A 26,501-nucleotide genomic window follows, 5' to 3' on the forward strand; every position below is an offset into this window, starting at 1 on the left:
CTGTTGGAAAACTTGTCACATGTGGGTGTTGGGGACCCATGCTGTTGGGGTTGATGTCCTCCAGCAGCCCAAGAGCCTGTTCACTGGCTCTGGACCCATGCTGGAGCTCCGCTGGCTGCTCGTGGAGAACTGGCAAGCCTTGGCCAACCAGCAAGATGAGCTGGCTCGGGGTTTTGTCTTCCTGGGGCCTTCTCACGAAAGCTGGAACCCTCTTTTTCAGGTCTGAAGTGCGTGTGCCAGCTGTGCGAGCACACCAACTTCACCTGCCAGACGGAGGGTGCCTGCTGGGCCTCCGTCATGCTGACCAACGGACGGGAGGAGGTGATCAAGTCCTGTGTCTCTCTCCTGGAGCTCAACGCCCAGGTCTTCTGCCACAGCTCCAAGAACATCACAAAGACCGAGTGCTGCTACACCGACTTCTGCAACAACATCACCCTCCGCCTGCCCGTGGGTAAGTGCCCTCCGAGCGCCGGGGCTGCGGGATCGCCACACAGGGGACGTGGCCGTGAGACCCAGCTAATGGGGATTTCAAGGGCTGTCTGTCAAACAGTAGCTATTTTTTTCCCAACTTGTTTCAGGCGGGAAGCTCTAAACTGCAACTCTTATTTGGGGGAAAGTGAATTTCTTGCATCTCCTAAAGATATAAGATAGGGCCACAGAGATGCTGGGAGGGCTGGAGCCCCTCTACTGGGAGGACAGGCTGAGAGAGTTGGGGGGTTCAGCCTGGAGAAGAGAAGGCTCTGGGGAGACCTTGGAGCCCCTTCCAGTCCCTCAAGGGGCTCCAGGAAAGCTGGGGAGGGACTCTGGATGAGGGAGGGGAGCCCTAGGAGGAGGGGGAAGGGTTTGACCCTGAAAGAGGGGAGATGGAGCTGAGATGTGGGGAAGAACTTGTTTGGTGTGAGGGTGGTGAGAGCCTGGCCCAGGTTGCCCCGAGAAGCTGTGGCTGCCCCATCCCTGGAGGGGTTGAAGGGCAGGTTGGAGGGGGCTTGGAGCAAGCTGGTGTGGTGGGAGGTGTCCCTGCCTGGGGCAGGGGGTGGCACGGGGTGGGCTTTGAGGTCCCTTCCCACCCAAACCGTTCTGTGACTCTATGCTATTCCAAATGCTGTGTTTGACATCCCACAAGGTTGTGGGATGAAAGGAAGTGTCTGAAGGAAACAGACTTGTAACCTCACAGATTTTATGGGCTGGAATATCTTAAGGGAGTTTGTGATTTGAATTGGCATTAGTCTAGATGTTAGGAAGATGTCTGAAGTACTGGGTCCTTTCCACGGGGCACTGATCAGCAATCTACAGCAGCTGTGAAGGAGCAGTTGTGAGGAGCAGAGAGCTGTTAAGTGGTGCATCGGGGGGAAGTAATGAGGACCTTGCACTGGCTGAAGTTTTACCGTCTCAGAATCTCTGTACACAATTTAAAAGAGCTGCTTTAGGTGGCTCAGGTGAGAGTTCAGACTGGAGAGGCTTGGAAAGGTGGTGGTTAGTTGCAGGTGCTGGCTGTGAATTGTGTACAGGAAATGCACCCCATGTTTTTGGATTGATGAGCATTTGGGTTGGTGTTGGGGTTTCACCCATGATGGGACTGTCCTCCAGTGCCTGAGGAGCTGCCTTCCTCATTGTCCTTGGCTGGCCTGTGTCACCGAGTGCCACGACTTTGTGGTGGGGACTGGTGAGCGATGCTTGGCACCAGGGTCAAGAAGTTTGCAGCCCCTCTTGTGGTTGGGAAAGCAGATGTGTCCTCACTGTTGGTGTGGGTCATACGGTACACAGGGTCTGCTCTTGGGGGCAGAGGGGTGAAGGGTACCAGGTCATTGCTGGGGGGGTGTATCTTTGGCAGAGGCCACTTCAGTGATCCTGAACTGTGGGTTTCTACAGCTCATTTTAGCAGCTTTTGTTTGGTGTTAGGTGGGTGTCTGTGATTCCTGCCCAGAGGGAGGAGGAGAAGGTGTAAGACTCCTGGTCCCAATTAGAGGGAGGAAGATGATCTGCACTTCCAGGAGCTCTGTGTATTGCAGACATCAAGTCTGCCAGACTCAAAGTCGGGTAGTGAAGTTTATTCAGTGTTTTTTTTTTTTTAAATACATCTTTACACTATTTTAAGTTTTAATTATTTGGCTCTTCTTTCCCAGATTTGTGTTTAATTTGTGTATTTTGAAAAATCTGTAAAATGTACTCCTTCATCAGATGATACCTTTTTATTTACTTAGACCAGTGAGAGATGTTACAGGTAAGGAAGGTGGAAATGAATACATAATTTACAATTATAACTTGCACTTCAGCTGCTATCATATAGCACTTAACAGAATTTAGAAGGCAGTTGCTGGGAGCACATGGTGTCTAAGATACTGGAGGGCAGACCGTGAGGGGTTGCTGTGGTCGCCTTGGGGACCGTCATCTCTTGGTGGGGATGGGCAGATGCCGGGCGCTGCCAGGGGAAGGTCTGTGCCCACCAGCCCAGGCAGAACCTGGGAGGTCTGTACCCTGGGATCTAGTCTCACCTGCTACACGGGGCAGGAATAAGGATTATTTCAGTATTTTTCTTTCAGGTGACAACAGAAGGGAGATACAAATAGTGGTCCTGCTCTCTAAATGTAGAAATTAAATACCATGCTTTTTTTTTTTTTCAAGTTGGGATGCTGGAATCTTGGGAGAAAGCTGCTATTTATAGTGGAGGCACGTCTGTCATGGTAACACTTGAACTGGTGGTTGCAAAACCCCTGGTTTCATATGTCCGTATCAGAGAAAATTAATTACTGAATTTTTAGCCTGAGCCCTTTGCTCTAAACATTTGGGGAAATTCACGTCACTTGAAAATTCAATAGTGCCAATGCTATTTGCTTGCTGGTCTTTTCTGACAGCCCTTTTTCATGTAATTCCTCTTGTAGGAAAGCTTCGTTTGGGCCCTGGTAACAATAACCTTCCCAAGGGGAAGCGTGGGAGCAGGGCTGTGCCGGGGACACCGTGTCCCCCGCACCGGGACCCGCCGTGCCGGGCTCTGCCATGGGAAAGCCATCTCTAACGGGCTTGGGTGGGTGAGTGCCATCCCCTTCTGAGGAAGTCGCTGTTTCCAAAGCGAGATTTTTAGGCAACTCCTTGCTCAGCTTGCAATCTTTTCTTCTTTCGTTTCTGCTCTTGTGCGACACCCAGAAATCCAAATCTGGGTCTTGGGGTCCTCTCTGACTCAGGAGAAGAAATTGAAAGTGGAGGCACTGTAGCAAGTGACCAGCACTGGAACCATCAGCTGGGCTGAGGAGACACCGAGGCAGTTCTCATTTGGTAATTAGTCCATTATCTCATGGATTCTGTAAAAGTTTTTGTTCCTACCACTGAGCACGGGCTGGGCTGGGATTCATGAGCTGGGACTTGTAAACACCATGCTGGGGTAATGGTTGCCTGGCCCAGAGGTCCCCATGTGATGCCACCTCTTCCTCTGGCACGTCCTCGTGTACCATTGTCTGGTGTTGGTTGGTTGTCCCTTGCCAGCCGAGGTAGGTGACTGAGCCACTGGGTCTGTTCATTGGTGCCTAACACGGCATGCAGGCTCTCTGGTCATTAAAACATACCTGCTCTGTCAATGTAGGTATTTAAGCCAGCCCAGCCTGTCTTTTGAAGAGTATTAATACATGGAGGTTGACGCTTGGTACAGATGTGTTGATATGGAAGTTCTCCCTCTCTCTGTCTCCATGATGCACATTGTAGTGTAAACACGGAGTGTGTGGCTGGGAGATGCTCACCTGTAGGCAGGGGGGAATCTCAGGAGGAGGAGAATTCTGGAATCCCAGACTGGCCAGAGTTGGCAGGGACCTCTGGAGATCGTCTGGTCCAACCCCCTGCCAGAGCAGGGTCACCCAGAGCAGGTCCCACAGGAACGTGTCCAGGCGGGTTTGAATGTCTCCAGAGAAGGAGACTCCACACCCTCTCTGGGGAGCCTCTTCCAGTTCCTCCTCAGGTTGAGATGGAATTTCCCATGTCCCAGTTTGTGCCCATTGCCCCTTGTCCTTTCCCCAGGCACCACTGAGAAGAGTCTGGCCCATCCTCTTGCCCCCCACCCTTTAGCTCTTGCTCAGCATTGATGAGATCCCCTCTCAGTCTGCTCTTCTCCAGCTGAACAGCCCCAGGTCCCTCAGCCTTTCCTCAGCACAGAGATGCTCCAGCCCCTTGAGCCGGTCCTGTGTGGTGGGTGCAGATCCCTGCCAGGTGAGACAGGACCTTCAGCAGCCTCTTCCCTCACAGTGGTGGCCACTGTGCCCAGCCGGGACATGAGCCCATCCCTCTGCTCGTCATCACCAACCGGCTTTGGCCGGGCTCTGTGCTGGGTGCCAAGAGCTGGTGTTGTAAATGTGTCAGGAGTGGCTGGAAGACATTGAAATGGCTCTCGTGAGCAGAAGGCAGTTTGTTGGTTTTGATTGCCCGGGCGTGAATTCCCGAGGTGGAACTGTAGATGGCATTGCCTGCCTCGGCCGGCAGCAGGGCGCCCGTCACCGCGCCTGGAGAGGGAGGGTTGTTGTACCTTGTGTGAAAACAGACATTTTTAAGGCTGGATTCAGCTCGGATATCTGCTTTTTATGGACTCGTTGTTGGCAGGGATTTCATTGGGGTGTTTTGCATTACCAGGTGCTAAGTTTCAAGGTGCAGGGTTGCTGTGCAGGAACTAGGGGGGGTTTCTCTGTTACCCTAAATTTATCTCCAGGTTTCTACTATTGTAACTTCTACTATTGAGCCTTTCTGTCCCAGCAAGTGACTTGAGGTCCCCCGTCAGTGGGATATGGGAAGAGGGCTGCAGAGAGCGACCTGTGTCCTCCATGGACCCTGGGAAGATCTCTCAGTGTGAGAAATCACCTCTGTGCACCTCCATGCGCGGCAGGCTCTTCTCAGGAGCTGCTAATGAGATGCAGAAGACTTCTCCTGGCTGTAAACTTGTGTCTCACAGGACTCTCCAGCCATAGTCGAGGGCTGGGAGACCGTGCTTGTGGTCTCTGCCCCCAGCCTGCTTTGAGCAGGATTAACCCCACACCCAAGCCTGTCCATAGACCTTTACCTGCAGCCCTGGATTCAACTGCTGTTGCTTCTTAGAACCCAGTGTTTCCTCTTGGTTACAGCGCAGGGTGGTGTTTGACCCCAGGAAGAGTAAGTACCGGCTGGGGAAATTCTTTCTCATCCCTTCTCTGAAGCAGCAAAGTTGATGTTGACTGTGGTCACCTCCGCAGGTGGAGGCAAGGACTCTGTGGCTGTTGAACCTGTGCCTGAAGGCTCAGGGGCTTTGCATTTGGTGCCAGGTGGGGTAAATGGGACTTTCTCGAGCCCTGGTGTCCTTGTCTGCTTTGACAATCTGTCTGTAGATGTGTGGGGAGGAGTTCATGCTGCAACCCTTTCTAACCTCCCGATCTCAAAACACCTAGTGGTGCTGGATATTGATGCTCCATCTTTACAGATAATGAAAACTGAGGCTATAACTGATGGGTGCAGGTGGGTTTGCAAGTTTGTCAGGGGATTCTGGGCTTTCTGTGCAGGCTGCTTGCAGGGGCTGGCTCAAGAAAACCTCAGCCTCCCCGAGGGAAAACATGGGGGTGTGTTTGGTGTGTACGGCCACGCTGGTGGGAAGCTTCAGCTCAGCAGAGAATCCTCTGGAAAAGATTTAATTCCAAAGGTTTTAAGGTTTTTCCTTCAAAGGTACCTCTGTGACTCCAGCAAAAGGCCGCACGCAGCGAGAGTGGTCTTCTCTCTGCTCTGCACAGCAGCAGCTCCACAGCTGGAGATAAAGAGCGTGCGATTTCTGTTCTGTATTTGCATAATGGGAAATGAGTCAGAGGAGAAAGGAGGCTTTAGGGAACAAGATTAAGCTAATAGTGGGATTAACAGACTATATAATAAGTAATTTCCAGTAATTTCTTCTTTATTCCTACTGCCCAAACCATACAAAGGCACAGATGGCCCTCATGTCACCCGCAGTGGCACACACTGTGATGAAAGAAAGGGAAATAGGATGGAATTCCTAAAGACAAAAGTCCCTTGAAGTTATTTTTATTGCCAAGAGAAATGGATGGTACCAATTAGACTAATCGTTGGGCAAGATTCTTGTAGTTTGTTGGGGTTTTTAAAATATCGTCTGCATGTTTTGCATGAACAAATAATTACTCTTCATTTACCTGTTTGAAAAAGCCTGAAGACATTGAAGCCCTTTCAGGAGAATGGTGTGCACGGATGTGTTGGTAGTAAGGAAGTCAGACACTACTGCACCAGAAGTTGTGTAAGGTACATATTGATGCAGAAAATGAGAAAAAAACATCCTTCAAGCAGTAACTTTCTGAATATAAGTTGTAAGGGCAATGTCTTTGGTTGTTCATGGTCCCTGGGAGCTCCCGAGGGGCAGAGGGATGCAGGGGCTGTGCCGCGGGATGTGGTCCTGGGCAGGGCTCTGCCTTTCCCTCCCCTTCACTTCTGATGTCCCCCGTCTGTTACCCAACGGGATGGAAAGGTCTCGCTTTGTCTTCCCAGCTCGGGCTCGCTCCAAGAGTAGTGTTAGAAGGAAGGTCTGGACAATGAGTCATGAGACAAATCACAGCTATTGTCACTAACTCCCCTAAATTCAGTGATGGGTGAAAACGGGGAGGATGGGGAATGGAGCAAGAAAAGGAGAGGAAATATTTTTATGTGTTTGTTTCTCTCTTCTGCATGGCCGCTTTATTTCCTCTTAACTGAGGGTTTCTGAAAGCCACCGCTAGAGTTCAGTGGCCAGCACTACCAGAGCTGCTCAGAGGGATGCATCCTGCAGGGGATGCACCAAACCCATTTCCCCTCCGCGTTGGAGCGGCACCACGGTTCCTGGGATGATCTCCCGGCTGGACCCATCTCCTGAGGTTCTCCTCAAAACCATCCCTGCAGGCAGAGCTCCAGCTCCATAGCTGCTGTGTGGATGTCGCGTTCTGCAACTTTTGTCCATCTTGGCTGTCCCAGATACATGTTCTCGGGAGGGACTGGTGAGGATACGGCCCTGCGGAGAGAAGGCAGAGCGGGGCAGGGGAGGGGGGAAACAGTAGCTCAGATGAAGTGTCCCTTTGTCTCCTAGCCATGTCCCTGATGGGTTTGCTTGAACTTTTGGAGCCTTAATCAGACCTTCCCCAGCTGATTTCTCAGTGTCCTGAGAGGGACGATGGGGTCTGTAGTCGTGCTGGAAGCTGGAGAAACTTGAATTTTAGACTTTAGTCCAAATTTGAAATTGTTTAAAAGTATTCTGTATGCCTGACTAGAGCCCCCCACTGGATGCAATATATTTTCTTACTACATTGGAAAGAATATGTAATTTTTTTTCCCCAAGTAGCTTAGGACCTTAAACATGTGTAGTTCAGGGCTTTTAGAAGTCTTACAGTGCCCGTTATATGTCAAAGGCAGGCAGATGTGGTGTGTGAGAGTGTCTTTTCCACTGGAGGGGAAAAAAAACCTCTTTTTTTTTGATGCCTAAAAGTTCTCTTTTGTTTACACAACTTGGAAGTATAACTATTCCATGTGGTGAAATGGCTAAATATTGCCAGATGTGCTATTTTTGTTTCATACGTGGCAACCTGTGTTCAGCTTCTATTCTTGACTAGTAAGTCACTGAAGAGTGCATTCGAAATGAGATTGCAACATGTTATGATTAACGGTGTTGATTTGATGGCTTTAGGTACTCACCAGGGATCTTCCTATTTCCCTAAGAGTCTGACATTGCACAACTGCTGAAAACATTACCGCGCTTATTTCGGTGATGTAGTTGTTTGTTGATTAATTTGGTGTTGTAATTGTTGTTTGTCCCGTGCCTGCCGTGTGTTTTGCCCTGGTGCTGTGTGTCACTCCTCCTGAGGGCAGTTTGTGGCACACGAAGCCTGAGGGTGGTGGGTGGTGGTGGTGGTGGTGGTGGTGGTGAGCCCAGGACCTGGCACAGCTGCAGTGCTGGCCGCGGGACACCCTGCTGCAAGAGTCAGGATGAAAGGTGGCCTTCAACCAACTCTAACACAGGAACCTCAGCTCTGGTGCTTCTCAAGTCTCCCGTGTGCTCTGTGAAGACCTAAGAAGGGTTTGAGAGGTTGCCACCAGCTGTGATCTGCACTTTGGCACGGCCAATAGACTCAAGGATGACAAAGGAGGTATCCAGCTGAGTCCTTCCAAGAAACTTCTCCAGACAGGCAGGATCTCTTCATTCTCCAGGAACTTGTTGGAGACTCCCTGCAAACTGGCCCGGACACCTCAGCTTCCAGTCTCACCAGTGACTCACCTTCTGCACTTGAGCTCTCTCCACTTTGCAGCGTCTCGGAGGAGACCTGTAAGCATCACTGAACGTGATTTTATCGTGAACACCCGTCGCTGCATAAGCTGTAACGCTGGTGTCTGCTTGTGCTCCTGCTGCTGGATGTCACCCTCTGGAGTGCCTGTGAGACAGTGTTGGAATTTTGCTTCTGCTTCGCTCTGGTGTCTCTCTGTGCATCCCCAGAATGGCCATGGGTCCCTGCTCCCTCCTCCCGCCTCGGCCAAGGTTTCTGTTAACATTCAAGACCTTTTTTTGCTGATAAAAATGGTTTTGTTGCTTTTTTTTAAAGATGTACTAAGCATTTTTTACGAGCCCCTTAAAAACCTGCTATAAAACCCATTTCAGTGGTTTACACCGTGCAGACGGTGTGCTGCAAGTTAGAAATTGTCATGTCCCTGAAGCCTGAACTGCACTGTCTCAATTCTCTTGGCAAATCTGTGAACCACACCTAGATTTGCAGAGTGTCTGACAAGGTGGTGTAGACATAGCCAGTGCAGTAATACGGCTTTAATATTAGAAACCCTGCATACTTTTAGTTTCATCATCTGAGCCGGGAGCACGTCCTGCTGTGAAAAATGTGGAAATGCACGTTTCTGCCCCAGCCTGGCTCCACACCTCGGTGCTTTGTGCTCCTTGTGATCGCCCAGTGTCTCCACTGGCTGCTGGTCTGAGCCCAGGGCAGTCTCCCCAGACGCTGGGTGAAGTGCTGCTGCTGCGTCGTGATGTGCAAGTGGTTATGGAACAGCTATGGAAAGCCAAGCGAAGTAATTAATTTATTGTGTCCATAGCGAACCTGGCTTTTCAAAGTATCTCTAGAACCACTTCCCACTTTCAGGAGCTCCTGGAAAGTCTTATGTATGTACCTAGGTATGCATAGAATTTTAAGATAAGAAGAAATCCCCCAGTAACTCTTCTTTTTTGCCTATATAGATTCACCACCCGTAACACCCAGACTGCAAGGAAACAGGCTTGAAAGTAGAGAAAAAGAGAACAAACCTGGAGATTTTTAAGAAGTTGCTCCTGGAGAGAGCGGTGCTTGGGAATGGAGGGAGCTGTGAAGAAGAGGGAAGAGGAGGAAGGAGCTGGAAAAGCTGTGAGGGGGAGGCAGGACAGCGGTGACCATACTCTGGGAGAAGGGGCTGCAGTGACCTGGTGGACGTGGATGATGAAATGGAATGACTCCAGCAAAGAGGGTGTAGGTGTATAGTGAGAAGATGGGGGAAGGACATCCCATCAGGACCATGTCCCACAAGGACCACGTCATGCTCTCTGCCTGCATGTCAATGTCCGCCAGGCAGCACCGGGGGCTCTGCAGGTGCTGGGGATCACTCACCATTGGGAACAAAAGCTCTCCAACAGGATTATTCTCACTGCAGATGCCGTGGTTCCAGGTGCTATGTCCATGTGCCAGTCTGCGAAGACACCCCTTGGAGCCTCTCTCTTCCCATGAGCTTCCTTGTGGCTGTCCAAAGCTTCCTGAATGTTTTCCTTCTGATGTTTTCCTTTCTGATGCTGTTTACACTGGCCTAAAAATAATAAAATTCTCTGATTTTTTAATTTCATGTTATGTTGGGAAGTGGTGGAGTCGCCATCCCTGGAGGTATTTAAAAGCTGGGCAGACGTGGTGCTGAGGGACATGGGTCGGTGGTGGGTTTGGCAGTGTTGAGTTGATGGTTGGACTCCATGATCTGAAAGGTCCCTTCCAGCCCAGGCAATTCTATGATTCTATGTTGTTTTTCAGCAGTGGGTGGAAAGAACTGATGTTTTATAGTAAGTCCCTTGTGTGTGTCTGTCTTTAGCAGCAGCTGCTGATAGATAATGCATCGGTTTAGCTCTGCAGGTGAGGACATTGGATTGGGTGATGCGTTGGGCAATGCGCTGTGCCCCGGCAGTGCTGTGTGGTGTCCCAGGTTCCTGCCGCAGGGGAAACCTCTGCCGGGGGCAAGCACAGCTGGGCAGAGCCCAGGACACCCCGGCGTGTCGGCCAACAGGCAGCAGTTCCAGGGAGGGATCCTGCCGGCAAATCCTCTTACAGATCTGCCGGATGAGATAACCCCCGCGTGTCCTGACGGGGTCTATTAAAGGAAAAGCCCGTGGGCAAGACGTAGTAACTGTGTTTTGAGAGCGGTTGGAATTGTGCTCTGTGAATAGACACGAGACCTTCTGTTGTTAACGTTCTGTTTGTTTTCTTTTCTAAAACGTAAGGAAGAGACGAAAAAGGAGCAAGTCAGCTTTGCAGAGGTCACTTTGCTCCCGGCGCTTCTGAAGGAGGGAGCGCATGGCTTGGCAGGGTCCTGTGGAGAAGCAGAACTTCTGTTGTGATCTTAACTGGAGGAAAGTGCCAGTGGATGCTGGGAGCCATCAGGCTGCTGCTTCCCATGCTCCCAAAATTCAGATTACACCATACACATTGCTTAGCATTTGCCTAAAGGAGGGAGAGAGGCTTTTGGTTTTAAGGGGTGACTTTTTATGGTGTGGCGTCCGTGATTCTTAAACCTTCTGTAGCCTTTAGGTCCACTGTTTGGTACTTGGGGTTCCAGGTCTTGAGGGGTTTTTGGGGTTGACTTTCTGTTTTATTTTTAGGAGGAGGTGGTGGTTGATTGTTTTGTTTCAGTTTTTTTTTTAGCTTATTTACAATTTTGGGGGCATTAAGGGATTTATGTATGTGTGCATGTGCAAGTAAATACCTTAATAATTTATTCCTGTAGCTTCTTGAGATGCTTTTTCTCCTGTAGTTTTAAAATGGACAATGGTCTAGGCCAGTCGTGTTCCTTGGCTCTTGTGAAATACAGCTTCATGAACACGTGTTCCAAAAGCTTTCTGTCCTAGAAATCCTTTTGATGCCTCATTTGCTAGAACATTTCTGGATGTGCTAAGTGTTAGGAAATTGTTTTTTCCAAGGAGCTGGGGGCAGCAGGGACAATGTTCTGAGAAATTCATGCACAAAGTGTGGGAAGGGCCCTGCCCTCCTGGCACTGAGTGAAACACCAGTTGCTGGCCATTGGGGTGGTGGCTGTGCTGGTTGGGGGTCCTGCGGTGGGTGTGCGGGTCCTATCTCTTGGTCTTCTGAGGTGGGGAGTTGGGGGATCAGCCAACTGCTGACAAATGGTGTTTTGACAGGGTGAACAGATTAAACCTGCATAATCTATGTGTTTTTGAAACTACAATTGCAAGGAGATGCTCTTCAGGTGTTTGCTGCCTTGGATGATGCTGTGGGAGCTGGGGTGGGACTAGCTGGAGATGTGTTGTGCTGTGAGAAGTCTGTGGGGGTTTAATAACAGAGAAGTGGAGATAGAACCAGAGTGCCCTGCGGGGAGGGCGAAGTGTGTGAGGAAATTTCCTGGGGGCAGGTGTGGTGATGGTCCATACAGTACTTCACCTCCAGCTGTGCTGCCACCAGCCATACACTGCTGAACATCCTCCTTGAGGAGCTGCTCGTGGGGCCATCTGACTGAGATGGTGTTGTTAGTGGTGATCACAGCACTATCTGGAGCCTGAGATTCCTGTAAAAAGGGTGGTGGTGGCAGTGAGCTTCCATAACTTATAGCAGAACTTTATAGCAGCCTTCCAGTACCTAAAGGGGGCCTGTAGAAGACATGAGGAGTGACTCTGGATCAGGGAGGGGAGTCCTAGGAGGAGGGGGAAGGGTTTGACCCTGAAAGAGGGGAGATGGAGCTGAGATGTGGGGAAGAACTTGTTTGGTGTGAGGGTGGTGAGAGCCTGGTCCAGGTTGCCCCGAGAAGCTGTGGCTGCCCCATCCCTGGAGGGGTTCAAGGCCAGGATGGGGAGGGGGCTTGGAGCCACCTGGTGTGGTGGGAGGTGTCCCTGCCCAGGGCAGGGGGTGGCACTGGCAGGGCTTTAAGGTCCCTTCCAACCCAAACCATTCTGTGACTCTATGAAATGTCTGTCTCACTGCTGCTGGTCCTGCTCAGGAGGACTGTGGGAAGGCATTGACTCTTGACACATCATTGCTTCACAACCCTTCACTTACCATCTTCTTCCCTCCACCCTCTCTCCCTTGTGTCTTCCAAAAGCGTCGGAGTCTCCGGGCAGAGCCAGTGCAGAACCAGTGGTGCTGGCGCTGACGGTGGCGGTGCCAGTCTGTGTCCTCTCCTTGGTGGCAGTGCTGGTGGCCTGCACCCACCGGCACCGGCGATGCGCCCGCCACTGCACCAGGCAGCCCAACGTGGAGGAGCCCCTCTCCGAGTGCAACCTGGTCAACTCTGGGAAGACCCTGAAGGACCTCATCTACGACATGACGACCTCCGGCTCCGGCTCTGGTATGTGCGGCTGCCCTGCCCTCACCACCACTTCACTGCCAAAGATCAGAGGAAATTTCCTTGGTGCTTAAACCAAAGCAAAGGTGGCACCTTGCTTGTAGGGCGACGGACAATTGAGCAGAAGGTGCAGGTGGGGGACTTATCTCAGGGGCTCTCACGCCAGTGACAAGTTTTGTGTCACGGGAGATTTGGTCCCGGCACTTTACAGTGGCAACAGGGCTTTGGGTGCTCTCTTTATGTCAGATTCCAAAGGTTTGGTTCGTTGTTCGAGTGGAAGAGTTCAAAAAGTTAATTTGGAAGTCAGTCTCAAGTGTGCAGCAAGGCTCTGCCGGCTGGCGGGGCATGGCTGAGGATAAAAGGTACTAAATTTAATGGAATGACTCAGGATTCCACTCCTGAAATTCTTATAGCGGTGCCAAAATAATGTTACTCCAAATTCTTGTTTTCAGCAGAACACTAACCTTTTTAATATTTTACCCATTTCTGATGTTCTCTCTGCTGTGGTGCCTCTGTTGCTATTGAGAACCTGGTAAATCAAAGAAATGCAAAAATATGGTGGGAATTCAGATATTCCAGCTCATTGTGCTGGTGGGATGTCTGGTGTATACGGCCCAGCTGTCAGTAACTAAGATTTTTTTATTTACCTGAAAAATATGTAAATCAGGGTTAGTTTTAATTATAAGTGAAAAATTTATAAATGGTGCTTAATTTAATTCCTTTATTTTCCATGAACTACGTAACTTTCCGGATTAGTTATTGTACATTTTTTCAGAGGTGTAACGAGTAAACTCTGGCTTTATTTACCCTGGAGCTCTGGCTGTTCGTAGAGGTCCCTGGGCTGATAGCAGGGCTCTCTGGGTGCTGACAGACAGAGCCTCCTGTGCGGCGCCGTTTGCCCCAATTCCAGCCAAATAGTGATTTTTGCTCCTCTCTGCCTGGAGGCGACTCAGGGTTGGGCACAGGACAAGCCCCTGTACAGGCTGTAGGATCTGAAGGTGTGAGGGCTCCGTCAAGGGAACCGGAGAGGAAATTTGAATAAATTTGAATAAGATGACCTTCAGACTACAATTTTTCCTGCTGATTATTTTGGTCTGTTAAAAGCAAGGTTGTCTTGATTTAAAAAAATGAAAAAAAAAAAAAATTAAAAAATTTCTTTAAGTCCCAAACAAATACAGTATCAAATCAAACGAGGCAGGGGTTTATGGCTGGGAGAACAAAATGCAATGGCTTTGATACTGTATTTGTTTGGGACTTAAAGAACGTCTCCTGGCAACTGCTCCGGTGTGGGTCTGGCCCTGGCGTTTGCCAGTGCTTGGTCATCATGGTCTAGTGTGGCTTTTTACACATCAGGCACAGCCAGTGTGGCTTTTCTCCTTGTCCCAGAGAACAGCAAGGCTGGGCTGATCTGTGATAAGAGGAGGGGTAAGGGTTTGACCCTGAAAGAGGGGAGATGGAGCTGAGATGTGGGGAAGAAGTTCTTTGCTGTGAGGGTGGTGAGAGCCTGGCCCAGGTTGCCCCGAGAAGCTGTGGCTGCCCCATCCCTGGAGGGGTTGAAGGGCAGGTTGGAGGGGGCTTGGAGCAACGTGGTGTGGTGGGAGGTGTCCCTGCCCAGGGCAGGGGGTTGGGACTCGATGATCTTCAAGGTCCCTTACAACCCAACCTGTTCTATGATTCTATGATTTTTCCAGGCAGACCATGGTGTATGTGCCAGTTTTTTAGATTTTGTCTGTTTCTGTCCCCTCTCCTTGTATCTGAGAAGTTTGTAAAAAATATGATATGGAGAGATTTGGTTGGGAAAGGGTTTTCCCTTGGTACTCTTGGAGAGCAAATCACAAGTACAATTCGCCGGAAAATCTCTGACTTTGGGATTTAACAATCACTGGTGATTGATTTCACAAATACCCCTCTCTTCTTTCCTGCCCAGGTTTGCCTCTCCTCGTACAGCGAACCATCGCGAGGACTATTGTCCTGCAGGAAATTGTAGGAAAGGGCCGATTTGGCGAAGTCTGGCGTGGAAAATGGTGCGGGGAAGACGTAGCTGTGAAAATCTTCTCCTCCAGAGACGAGCGGTCCTGGTTCCGGGAGGCGGAAATCTACCAGACGGTTATGCTGCGGCACGAGAACATCCTGGGCTTCATCGCTGCCGACAACAAGGGTGCGCTGCGAGGGGTGGGATCCCGGCTTCCGGCTGGGAATTGCTTCCATTGCCCATTGCAACAAAGCTGGTGAGGGGTCTGGAGCACAAGTCTTATGAGGAGAGGCTGAGGGAGCTGGGGGTGTTCAGCCTGGAGAAGAGGAGGCTGAGGGGAGACCTTATTGCTCTCTACAACTCCCTGAAAGGAGGGTGTAGAGAGGTGGGGGTCGGTCTCTTTTCTCAAGTCACAGGCGACAGGACGAGAGGAAATGGCCTCAAGTTACACCAGGGGAGGTTCAGGCTGGATATTAGGAAAAAATTTTTCACCGAAAGGGTCATCAGCCATTGGAATGGGCTGCCCAGGGAGGTGGTTGAGGCACCATCCCTGGAGGTGTTCAAAAGCCGGGTTGATGTAGTGCTGGGAGGTCTGGTTTAGTGATGGTGATGCTTCTTGTTTGTTGTGTGGGTGTCTATTTTTGTCAGTTAGGTTGACGGTTGGACAAGATGATCTTTAAGGTCCCTTCCAACCTAGAAGATTCTATGATTCCCACCTGGATTACCCCCATGAGCCTCACTGCTCCCTCTGGGGTGGCTGGCAAACATCTTTGTTTGTGTGCCCAAGCTGGCCACAGAATGGGGAAGGCTCCTCCTGGCTGATTTTTGTCATAAATCTGGACAATCTTGCTTCCCCTGGGTAGATAACGGGACGTGGACGCAGCTGTGGCTTGTCTCTGAGTACCACGAGCAAGGGTCCCTGTTCGACTACCTGAACAGAGGGACGGTGACGGTGGAAGGCATGGTCCGGCTGGCGCTCTCGGTGGCCAGTGGTCTGGCACACCTCCACATGGAGATCGTCGGCACACAAGGCAAGGGCTCCCCTTCCCCGGGTCCTACCGTGGTATCTGCAGAGTCCTTCGCGGGTGAGGGGCTGTCGTACAGTGTTGTGCAAGCTGCTGTACCACGAGGAGCAGTATTGCCATAAAACTGTGAAATACGGTGTAAACAGAGAATAGGAATATCATCTTCCCAGCGTCACTGTCAGCGCCTCCTTCCCCGTCTCCCAGGGGAGGTCTGTGGGGGCAGCCCTGCTAAAGGGGAGTGTTAACCAAGGATTTTCTAAAGGAATTCAGAGGCTGAATTCACAGTTTCTCGTTTTGTGTTTTATTCCTGAAATACAGATATTGGAACAAAAATGCCCTCAAGGCTTTTTTTTTTTTTTTTTTTAATGCGATGGCATTTAGCAGAGCTTTCCTTAGGGCAAAACAGGCTTCCATGTTTTTTATGGGGTATAGTAACAAAGCTGAGTAAAACCGTTTTTTGCTTCCTTGCTCGTTACACTAAAATTCATGCCGTTGTTATTGACGGTGTGTTCTCTTGCTGCTCACAGGAAAGCCAGCCATCGCGCACCGGGACCTGAAATCCAAGAACATCCTGGTGAAGAGGAACGAAACCTGCGCCATCGCAGACCTGGGCCTGGCGGTGAAGCACGACTCGGTCCTCAACACCATCGACATCCCCCAGAACCCCCGGGTGGGCACCAGGAGGTGGGTGAGGACACGCTGCTGGCCTGGCCCCATGGGGACGGCTTCTCCTGGCCCTTCCTCCCCCTGTGACTCCCTCTCAGCTTGTGGTCTTTGATGAGCAGTGCCACTGGCCACCCCAGGTTGACCATGGCATGGACAGCAGTGCTGGTCACCCCCGTGGCATAGTCAGGGCATCATGAGCAGCGGCTGTGGTCTTTGTACAAAGTCCCTCCAGCAAAGTGACTTTTGTCTCCTCTAAAGGTATATGGCTCCTGAGATACTTGATGATGTGATGAACATGAACATCTTCGAGTCCTTCAAACGTGCAGACATCTACTCTCTGGGGCTGGTGTACTGGGAGATAGCCCGGAGGTGCTCCGTTGGAGGTGAGGTTTCTGGCCTTTTCATTTTGCAAATCCTGCCTTTATCTTAAACGAAACAAAATGAATGAAAGGGTCAGTGTCCCTGTCCTTGCTGTCCCAGTTTTCTTGGCAGGTCGTGGTGGTAGAAGTCTGTTGTGAAGCAGTTGTTCAAGGTGGCCCCAAATGTCCCTCTGTTCTCTCCCATTGCCTGCAAAAACAATTAGAGTTGGTTCTGGAGCAGCTGCTTTGGATTTTGTGTTACCTACACAAGACATCTTTCCTAGGAATCACCGAGGAATACCAGTTGCCTTACTATGATGTTGTGCCTTCTGATCCTTCGATAGAAGATATGAGAAGGGTAGTTTGTGAGCAGAAGCTCAGACCAAATATTCCAAACCAGTGGCAAAGCTGTGAGGTAAGAGCAGTTTTCTAGTTTATTACAAAGCATGTTTAAATTTAGACAGAATTTTTCGGTAGAACACAGGGAGCTCAACGTCCAGCCTCTCCTGAATTTAAATGTGTTTTAGATGTCTAGCTCTTTTTCAGCTCCCAGATCAATACAGAAAGAAGTGTCTCTGCACCAAATGCTGAACTCTATGGGGTACAGGTCTTAATTTATAGTATCACAGAATTGTAGGGGTTGGAAGGGACCTCTGGAAATCATCTGGTCCAACCCCCTGCCAGAGCAGGGTCACCCAGAGCAGTGGGACAGGAATATGCCCAAGTGGGGTTTGAATGTCTTCAGAGAAGAAGACTCCACCACTTCTGTGGGCAGCCTCTGCCAAGGCTCTGCCACCCTCACAGGAAAGAAGTTCCTCCTCATGTTGAGATGGAGCTTCCCATGTTCCAGTTTGTGCCTGTTGCCCCTTACCCTGTCACAGGGCACTACTGAGAAAAGACTGGCCACGTCTTCCTGATATCCACCCTTTAGGTATTTGTAGGTGTTAATCAGATCCCTCCACAGTCTTCTCATCTCCAGACTAAACAGCCCCAAGTCCCTCAGAGAGCTGTTCTGGTGCCCTCATCATCTTCATCAATGCGGATATCACTATTGCGTGGCCGTGTCAGAGAGCTGTGTGTTATCTTCCCTTATTGTGCTTAAAGAAAGGAGGAATGGGAGGGTTGGGCCCCTCTCCTGACGTGTTGCTGTGCTGTGCGGTTGCAGGCGCTGCGGGCCATGGGCCGGGTGATGCGGGAGTGCTGGCACCCCAACGGGGCGGCGCGGCTCACCGCCCTGCGGGTGAAGAAGACCGTGTCCCAGCTCTGCCTGCAGGAGGACTCCAAAGCCTGAGCCAGCTCCCCGGAGGAGGAGGGGAACGAATCCTTCTGTTCTGTCTTGTAACGTGTGATAGTATTTTTATTTTTTTGGTCTACCTCACATCGCGCGGTTCAGTATTTGAGTGCCCGGACCAGAGCACTGACATCCAGCTTCGCCTTTGGCCACTGGGAAGGGCAGCTTTGACTCGCAGTTCGTGTTTTATACAGCAGGTCGGTGACTTGCTTCGGTTTTTTAAAGTTAATTAGAGACTAGGGTGATTGCAGAAAGGAGCCTAACCCCCACGGTGGTGTAGGTGTGACAACACCTTTCGCTGTGGCGCTTCGTATCCCAGTCAAACTCCAAACGAGCTGGCCGTGGCTGGTACTGGTTAAAGCCTGTTCGCAAGAGAAACCACACCTTTTATCCTCAAACCAAGTAAAAGGCCAAATTTAATCAAGCTTTTTTTCATATTTTTGCGCAGGAATCTGAAAAGGGGCTGTCAGTAAAAAGCATTTTTAAAACCTATATTTATACCTAAGCAAATATAAAAAGATGAAAGGTCCACTGGGCATGTATATTGTGAACAAAAGCATCCAGTCGGGTTTTTTATTAACTTTTATTTTTATTGTCTTGATTTCGTGTACAATATTGTAGTTTAGGATTTGGAGTTCTTTTGCTCTGTTCATTTGCTCATTGAACTACCCATCAAGGGACAATTTTTAACAGTTAGTAGGAAAAAATAATAGAGGCAATACTTTTCCAATTGATCTGTAGGGGTGGAATGGGAGAAATTCTACTCAAACTGAGAAAGTATATATTTTTTTAAAAAGCAACTTGCCAATCTGTCAGTGGTAACTTTTTTTTTTTCTAGTGCCTTTTGCTGTGTTGGGGAAAGCTTTAACAAAAGCATTTAACAAAATGGGTTCTTGGGAAACAGTTGAAACCCAGCAGAAAGGTCGGTCTCTCCTGGCAGTGCCATGGGGTCTGGGGACGCCGGTGCCACCGGGAGCTGCAGAGCCCCGACCCCAGCACCTGGTGTGTCAGGACATGAACGCCCTTCCTACCCCCCTGGCGTTTGGCACTCAGAATTAATGTGTCAGACACCCCTGTGCTCTGGAGTGCAGCACAGAATCACACGGGATTGGAAGGGATCTCTGGAGATCATCCAGTTCAACCCCCTGCCAGAGCAGGTCCCACCCAGAGCAGGTCCCACAGGAACGTGTCCAGGTGGGTTTGAATGTCTCCAGAGAAGGAGACTCCACCACCTCCCTGGGCAGCCTCTTCCAGGGCTCTGCCACCCTCAAGGGAAAGAAGTTCCTCCTCATGTTTAGGTGATACTTCTTATATTCAAATTTGTGTCCGTTCCCTCTTGTCCTGTCCCTGGGCAGCACTGGAAAAAGACTGACCCCATCCTCCTGACACCCACCTTTTGAGTATTTATAGGCGTTGATCAGATCCCCCCTGTCTTCTCTTCTCCAGACTGAAAAGCCCCAAGTCCCTCAGCCTCTCCTCATAAGAGAGATGCTCCAGGCCCTTCATCATCTTTGTAGCCCCCTGCTGTCCCCTCTCCCTTCTGGAACTGGGGAGCCCAGAACTGGACCCAGTGCTCCAGATGGGGCCTCCCCAGGGCAGAGTAGAGGGGCAGGATGACCTCCCTCCACCTGCAGGCTATGCTTTTCTTAATGCTCCCCATGATGCCATTGGCCTTCTTGGCCACAAGGACACATTCTTGGCTCATGGGCATCCTCTTGTCCACCAGGATTCCCAGGTCTTTCTCCTCAGAGGTGCTCTCCAGCAGGTCACCCCCAACCTGTCCTGGTGCAGGGGCTTATTCAGTGGGTTCCTGGCACAGCAGCAGGGTGGTGAAAGGTGTGAACAACTCTCATCGCATTTCCATAACACTGCTGCTATAAGGCTAGAAAAGGTGGGCTGCTCTTTTTTTTTTTTTTTTTCCCAAAATTCGCTGGTGTTCTGGCATTCTGTGAATTCTGCCCCGCTCTGTGGTCCACGCATTTGAATATGGTGTTCTGATATTTTTAATAGCCAAAATTATACACTTCATAATAATTTGGTTCTTTCAATATTTCTAAAGCCAGGTGATCCACAGAGATTTCTCCAGAGGCACAAAGCTCTGCAAACATTGGCTGTAGCACCTGCAGCTGGGTGGAAGGGAGCTGTTAGCTAATTATGGTATTTAAGATCAATCTTTGGTGTGAAACTTCTTGAACTGGGGCTCTGCCATGGAAGGATGGGTTAAACTGTTACTGAGCAGGATGGTCAGCAGTACCAGTACTTTGTCCCTGCTTCAGGACATTATGGACTCTTCCTGGGTGTTAATTGCCCTGTTAATAGGCTCTAGTGCAATTTAACTGTTTGCCTACCTTTTAGTCCCCCGCCTTGTCTTGATAACGCAAGTCTCTGCGTGGCCGGTTAGCGGAATGGTGGAGGATGTTTCTGCTGGATGCCTAGTAGGGTTTTCCCAGTAGGAATTCTGAGATCTAATCAAAGTCCTCTTGCAGATTTAATTGTTCTGTGCTTCAGCTGCATAAGCCACACCAGGGAGCTCGGCAGCCACCTCCTGCCCAAGCTGCCAGGGGGGTAATTGTGAGTGTGTGATCCACGCTGTGGTGCTGGCCTGAGTATCAAAAGCTTTGCAGACACAAGGTCCGGCATTTGTTCTTGCAGAATGTGACTTGAAAAAAAAAAACCATCCCTATGTTCAAAAGGAACGATCAAAGATTTTTTTTTTTTTTTTTAAGTGGGAAAAGGAAATGTTTTATCCGTTGAAATCAGCTCTTACTGAATTTACGGAATAAGGTGTCTGAAACCACTGGTAGTGGAGCAAAAGCAATTTTAAAGAATATGCTGATGTAGGGCCATTTCTTCAAAAGTATTTAAACTGTGCAGGTGAGAGGAACTTCTCAGAATTGCTTTAGCACTTGGGAAGGTGCCTGAAAGGGAATGGTCAGTCCTTCCTGAGCCTCCGGCACTTACAGACCCCCTTAGCTCTTTGCCGAGAAAAAATAATCAAATGTTTGTGAACAACCAGAGCGGTGTGTTAAAATACACATTAAACCCTGTGCTTTGGAACAATTGAGGAGAATGTCTCAAAGAGCGTCACCTGCTGGAGCTGAGGAGCTCCTGGGATGGTAGTGAAAACTTGATCAGTTGCCGTACAAAAGGCAAGATGACCAAGGGACCCCATCAGCTTCTCTTACACCACTTTTGAAACTTTCATTTTTTTTTGCCTGGAGGCATTCTTCATGGGCAGAGCGATCCAAATGTTCTCTAGGATTTTTTCTTAAATTTTAAATTCAGTCCTATGCACTCTTTGCCTGTATTACCCTTTGAAAGTATCTATGTCCTTGAAGTCTGTCTGATGGCTCTTCCTGGGGCTTCTTTCCCAGTGGACTGGACTGTGTGGTGGAGGAGTTCAGTGTCTGTGCAGAAGCTCCCCTGGGTCAGGAACTGTGCCAGGCCCAAGTTGTGCTGTGAAATTGAAAAAATGTGCTTTTTGGGTGTGAGGTGCTTTGGGGGCCCGCTCTCGGGGCAGAGCTAGGAGATGTTTATTGCTGGGTGGCCAGGCAGTGATGGGGCCATGGGGTCTGGTGATGCTGCAGATGCTCCTGGAGCAATTCCCCCTCCAGGGCCGAGCTGTGCCCGGTGTCTGTGGGAATGAATGTGGTCCCCACCGTGATGGGGCTCCTACAGCTCTCAGGGTGGCCTCTGCTGCTCCTCCCTGCTCTGCCCTGGGGTGCAGCCTGCTCCCCCTGTTTTTTCCAGTTTGATCTTGCCTCAGACACCAGTGTATACACCATCAGTGACTTCTTTTTAGCTGTGAACACCACTTGCTTTCCCCTGTGTGTTTGGTCAGTCTCACGTGGCGGTGGGCGCTGAGGCTGTGTTTTTTCCCTTTCCCCCCTGGAGTCTCTGAAACTCGTTGAATAGCCCTGGAGAAGACCCTTCTGGTGGCAGGCTGGGAGGCGTGGGGGGCTCAGGGAGGGGGGATGCTCTGGGCAGCCAGACCCTGCTCCTGCTGGGCTGCACCCCCGGCTCACAGCTCCGGCCCCGGGAACGCTTTGAATCTCCCAGACGCATATCATGGCTTCAGAGCTCGTGCTCTGGTTGCTTTTCACTTAGCTCAGTATTTTTTGGCACTGTTTTGGTGTTAGTTTGGGGTTTTTTTGTGGTTCTTTTGTGCTGCTGTTACTGTTGAGAGGTGGATCGCGGTGCAGCGGAGCGGAGTTTCAGGGCTGAGCCCGGGGGGTGTTGCTGTGCTGGGCTTCACCGGGTTTGTAAACTCTGTGCTCCTTCAAAAGAAACCCAACCCACCAACCAGCCAAACAAACAAACAAACAAAACCCCCTTGTTTTAGTGACCTTTTCCCTCGGTGTAGATTTGTCCTGCTCACATTGAAGGACAGAGGTTAAACCCTGGCGCTTCTTTGCGGTTTTCGGGAGGCTGAGGTTTCTGGAGAGGTTCCTGATGTTCCCGCTAATCTGCCCTTAAAGCACAAGTTCTTAAGCGCTTAGAAACGTTCCAGCTCAAGGACGTTTGAGACCAGTCACCCCATTTAGCCTCTCCTCACCGATGTGTCTAGTTTGGGGGGATTACTGATTTTATTTTATTTTTTCTTTTTAATTAACTTCTAGTAACAACCTAAAGCTTAATGCATGGAATATGAACTGAAAGGGAAAGTTAATTAACTTTTTCTCTAGCACCTTTCTGTTATCCCTGAACTGCTCCCCCCAAATGCCCCCTGAGAAATTCAAACTGTAATCTCTTTTGCACTTTCCTATTTTTATAGTAATTTGCACTTAACCGTGATCATTTCCCTCGTGTAACCCTAGAATGAGTCCTGCAGTATTTTAGTCATCGTTCTGCCACTTTTTGAGGGAATGCTTTCAGGAATGATGAGTAAGTGTGTTTAGAAGCAGGGCTAGTCCCCGTGGCAGGTCTGATCACTGAGCAGAGAGAGGTCTCCTGCTGGTCCCCATCCACCTGGGTCCCCTGTCACCGCTGGTGGGCTCAGGGGTGTCCCCAGCCTGTCCCTGCTGATGGCGGGGAGATGTTGGGTGTCTCCTTGCTGCTGGGGACGGTTCCTTACGAGATGAGTCCCACCACAGGGACACGTTTAGCGCCGGGGCTGCTCCCGTGGCAGCACTTGGAGCTGCCCCCCCTGAGCCTCTTTTAACAGGCAGCACAATTGATGAATGTACGGGGGAAAAAAAGCATTAAGAGGTACACTATATTTCTACAGAATATACGAAATGTGCAATAAGTTGTAACCAAAGGCTCTGAATGTATTTTTTGGCATAAATAGACTGAATATATTTTGAATGTAGCTCTTACATTTGTGTCTAAATCTGCTGTGGTTTTTGAGTTCCCAAAGAGAAATGTGTAGTGTTTTGTCAGTCTACGAACAGGTGTCCGAGTTGTCTGTTTTTTAAAGAAGCATTAATATTTTGTCTGGAAGTACTGTAATATTTTAGAACTTAGTATAGCAGTACGATGCTAAAATTCAATCTTCATATTGTGAAATACCTAACCTCGTGTACGCTGCAGCAAGTTATTTTTAAAACTATTGCTAAAGTTATTGCTTGATATTGCAGCTGCCCCTGGATGTAAATAATTTGTTTAAATGTTGTATTTTGTATGCATATTTTACATACTGGTATACTTTGGGAAAGACATGGCGATTTTAATAAATTAAGCACACTCTGCCATTGTGTTCCTGTGAAGTGTAAAGCTATTCTTTTAATGTTCGTTTTGTGAGGGGGAAAGGGTTGTGGGCTCTTTCGGGTAAGCTGTAGCCGTTGGAGGTTTCAGCCATGACCCAAAGCTCTTGGCTGGTGGTGGCCACAGCCCCTTGGCTGGTGGTGGCCACAGCGTGCTGGGTAGGGGGATGCTGCATGAGCTGGGGGCTCTGGGGCTTGCAGAGAGCAGGGAAGGGCAACCTCCTGTTGGCCACCACTTCCTCAGTTTCCACTGCTGCTGCCAGCACAGGCACTGCCAGATGGGGAGTAAATTGTGTCCGGGGGGGGCATCCTGCCTGCTTTCGGGCTGCTGTGCTGGTGGGGTGGGCACAGGGATGCTGGTCCTCCTTGTACGTGCTGTTCCTGGTGCGTGGAGGACACGGTGATGCAGGAAACAGCCAGCTTCTGCTTATGGCTCTGATGAACCCTTACTCTAATTAAGGAGACGAAGAGCGGGTAAGCACCAGCGCTGAACTGGAGTGTTCTCCAACCCTCGTGCCTCCCTCTCTGGGAAACAGCAGCTTCTCTCCCACACTGGAGAGACAGTGTCCTGAGATGAGGGGGTGAGTCTCGTGGGGAGGAGACCCTGCTCTCGGCCTCAGCACGTCGTTCTGCATCTGCAGCACATCTCTGCCAATGTGAACTCCTGCTGAGCCCCCTTTCACAAAACTCCCTGGGTCCCACTCTTCCAGCTCTCGAGGTTTTCGGTGGTGTAAACCCCAGTGAGACCCACTCACAGACAGGACTTCCCTTCTGAAGTCTTTGCTTGCTTGAAAATCCCCCATGACCGTAACCTAGGGGTGTGAGTCAGGCTTTACTGAAATTTAAGCCATGTCAAAATGAAATCCACCACGCAGCTACCCAAGAGCATCCCCATTTCCATGGCTTTCAAAGGATACTGTGGGCTTTTGTTTTTTTCTTAACAAGACCACTGTATTACAGAGAATTACGTGTGAGTTAGGTCCTTCTGCCGTGGTCAGTGGGACCGTAAGTGCACTGCTTCTGGTAACTGCATGTTTCAAGGCAGTTTTAGTTGCCAGGTCCAATGCTGGCTATGAAGTGTGGGCTCTGGTTGCCGTGTGGCCAGTGGTGGCTCTGGAGCAGGTCCCAGCCAAACAGCAGCAGCCCGTGGTGAGCGGTGGCTGCCATCCCCTGGGAGAGCAAGACATGGCACTGAGATGTTCCTGCTCCCTTGGAGATGCCTGTTGCCCACAGGCCAGCAGCTCGTACCTGTGGCTGCCAGATGAGTGCCATCCCCTCCACCCCAGGGCTTCCACATGGGGAGAGGTGTGCGTGTGAAACTGCTCACTGGAGGGTTTGGCTCTACAAGAAAAAGGCCTAATTCTTCATTTTCTTGTTACTAGGTAAACGACCTCCACAGGAGTCATGGGTATGAACCTGGTCACAAAGAAGAAGAGGCAGCTTGGCGGTCCCTGAAGGTACAGGCTCATGTCCTGCAGAGGGTGGTTCCTCACTCGTTCTTCCTGCCCTGGCACGGGGAGGGTGGGCAGGAACCCTACAGACATCTCAGCCTGGGATGGATGGATGGATGGATGGGTGGGTGGATGGATGGATGTTTCAGAAGCAGGCGTCAGCTCTGCTCCTAGGAAAGTGTCCCATCACTTTCTGTGCATTTTAGAGGCTGTGTTTCCTAATGGGAATGGTTTAAAGCTTTCTGTGACTGCTCCACGTGGCTGAAGGGGGTGTTTGCACATGTGCTAATTAGTCTGAGGAGCTTGCTCCTGTGTGCAGAGATGTGTGTGTCTGCCCAGGACCTGGCAGCCTGGGCGATGCACCAGCCATGGCACAGCTCTGGGAATGGCACCATCCCCTGGGAAAAAACACTTTGTGGATTTGGGGAAGCTGTAGCATCTTGATTTCTTTCAAATGAATTCTTTTCTGGGCCTGCTGGGCTGCAGTAATGTAGGAAGCGTTCACGAGAGCACAGGAAATGTGTAGGTAGTTCATAAAACACAAAGGTGGAGAAAGTAGCAAAAAAAAACCAAAACAATTTCTCGTCAATAGGCTGTGGCGTTGTTATGCTGCAGAGGCAGGGTCCCTTCCTCTTTTGTTAAGTGTTTGATTGCCTCTTAATTATTTGGTATCAGTTTAATTGCACTCTGTTGTTGCCTAGGCGTCGTGGGCTGCAGCAGCCTGGCTGGCAGGACACCAGCTTATGGACCTGCCTTCCAGTTTGGGGACTGGCCTTTCCTTGGGGACTGAGAGCCAAGGGGCTGAATTTTAAGGTTCTGTCAGTTTAATATCAAAGAATTACTTTAGATACTGCTGTCCTTAATACCAGTGTGAGAATAGGATCTGGCATGTGAGTAAATGTAAAGGAAATGGAGAGAAGCCGGGATTTTTCACTGCAGTATCTTTATAAAATGTTTTTTTGGTTGGGTTTGTTTTTTTTTTTATTTTATTTTGGTGTCTCAGTACCAGCAAAACTACAGGAAAGTGTAATAGGAAATTGATGCTCAGGTGAATTTTCCTTGTGTGGGGGCAAATGTAAGGCTAAAGTCTACTTTCTGTTAAACCTGGAGAGAGTGTTGTGATGAACAACTAAGATGAACACAGATGGGGATTATCTTTCCCTGAGGCAGAAGCACAAACGGGATGCAACAGCGCAGGGGTTACTGCAGGTTTCTGAGGGTCCTCTGTTGTGACTAAGCAGGTATTTGTGTGTGTGTACGTGTGGCTGAGAGCCCTTTGCCTGCTCCCACAGGGGACACAGCTGCCTGTAAGTGTTCATACAGTTACACATGTTTAGCTGTGTTCTGCAGACACATGCACATCTCCATACTGCATTGATAAAACGGAGGGGTTGTTTGGATTATTTTTCCCCCCCCCCTCCAACATTTATTTTCCTTAAATCTGCCACCGAGTCCTCGGTATGTATGTGTTTAAAAACAA

At 49.9% G+C, this 26,501-nt stretch overlaps 1 protein-coding gene across 2 annotated transcripts; it reads left to right on the top strand.

Moving 5' to 3' along the window:
- Window positions 1-225: 225 nt before the first annotated feature.
- On the top strand, window positions 226-24,991 carry ACVR1C (activin A receptor type IC). Of its 2 annotated transcripts, XM_014966508.1 has the most exons (9): window positions 226-451; window positions 12,310-12,555; window positions 14,480-14,710; window positions 15,388-15,555; window positions 16,077-16,233; window positions 16,474-16,598; window positions 16,859-16,989; window positions 17,740-17,912; window positions 24,953-24,991. In XM_014966508.1, exons 1-8 carry the CDS (start codon window positions 298-300, stop codon window positions 17,863-17,865), a joined length of 1,338 nt encoding a protein of 445 aa, XP_014821994.1. In that variant the 5' UTR covers window positions 226-297; the 3' UTR covers window positions 17,866-17,912; window positions 24,953-24,991. The 2 variants fall into 2 exon arrangements, with proteins under 2 accessions (XP_014821994.1, XP_014821993.1); XM_014966507.1 differs by lacking the exon at window positions 24,953-24,991 and having other exon boundaries at window positions 17,740-19,035.
- Window positions 24,992-26,501: the final 1,510 nt, after the last annotated feature.

The sequence above is a fragment of the Calidris pugnax genome, unplaced genomic scaffold (genome assembly GCF_001431845.1).
Source record: "Calidris pugnax isolate Ruff unplaced genomic scaffold, ASM143184v1 scaffold48, whole genome shotgun sequence".
Taxonomy (NCBI): Eukaryota; Metazoa; Chordata; class Aves; order Charadriiformes; family Scolopacidae; genus Calidris; species Calidris pugnax.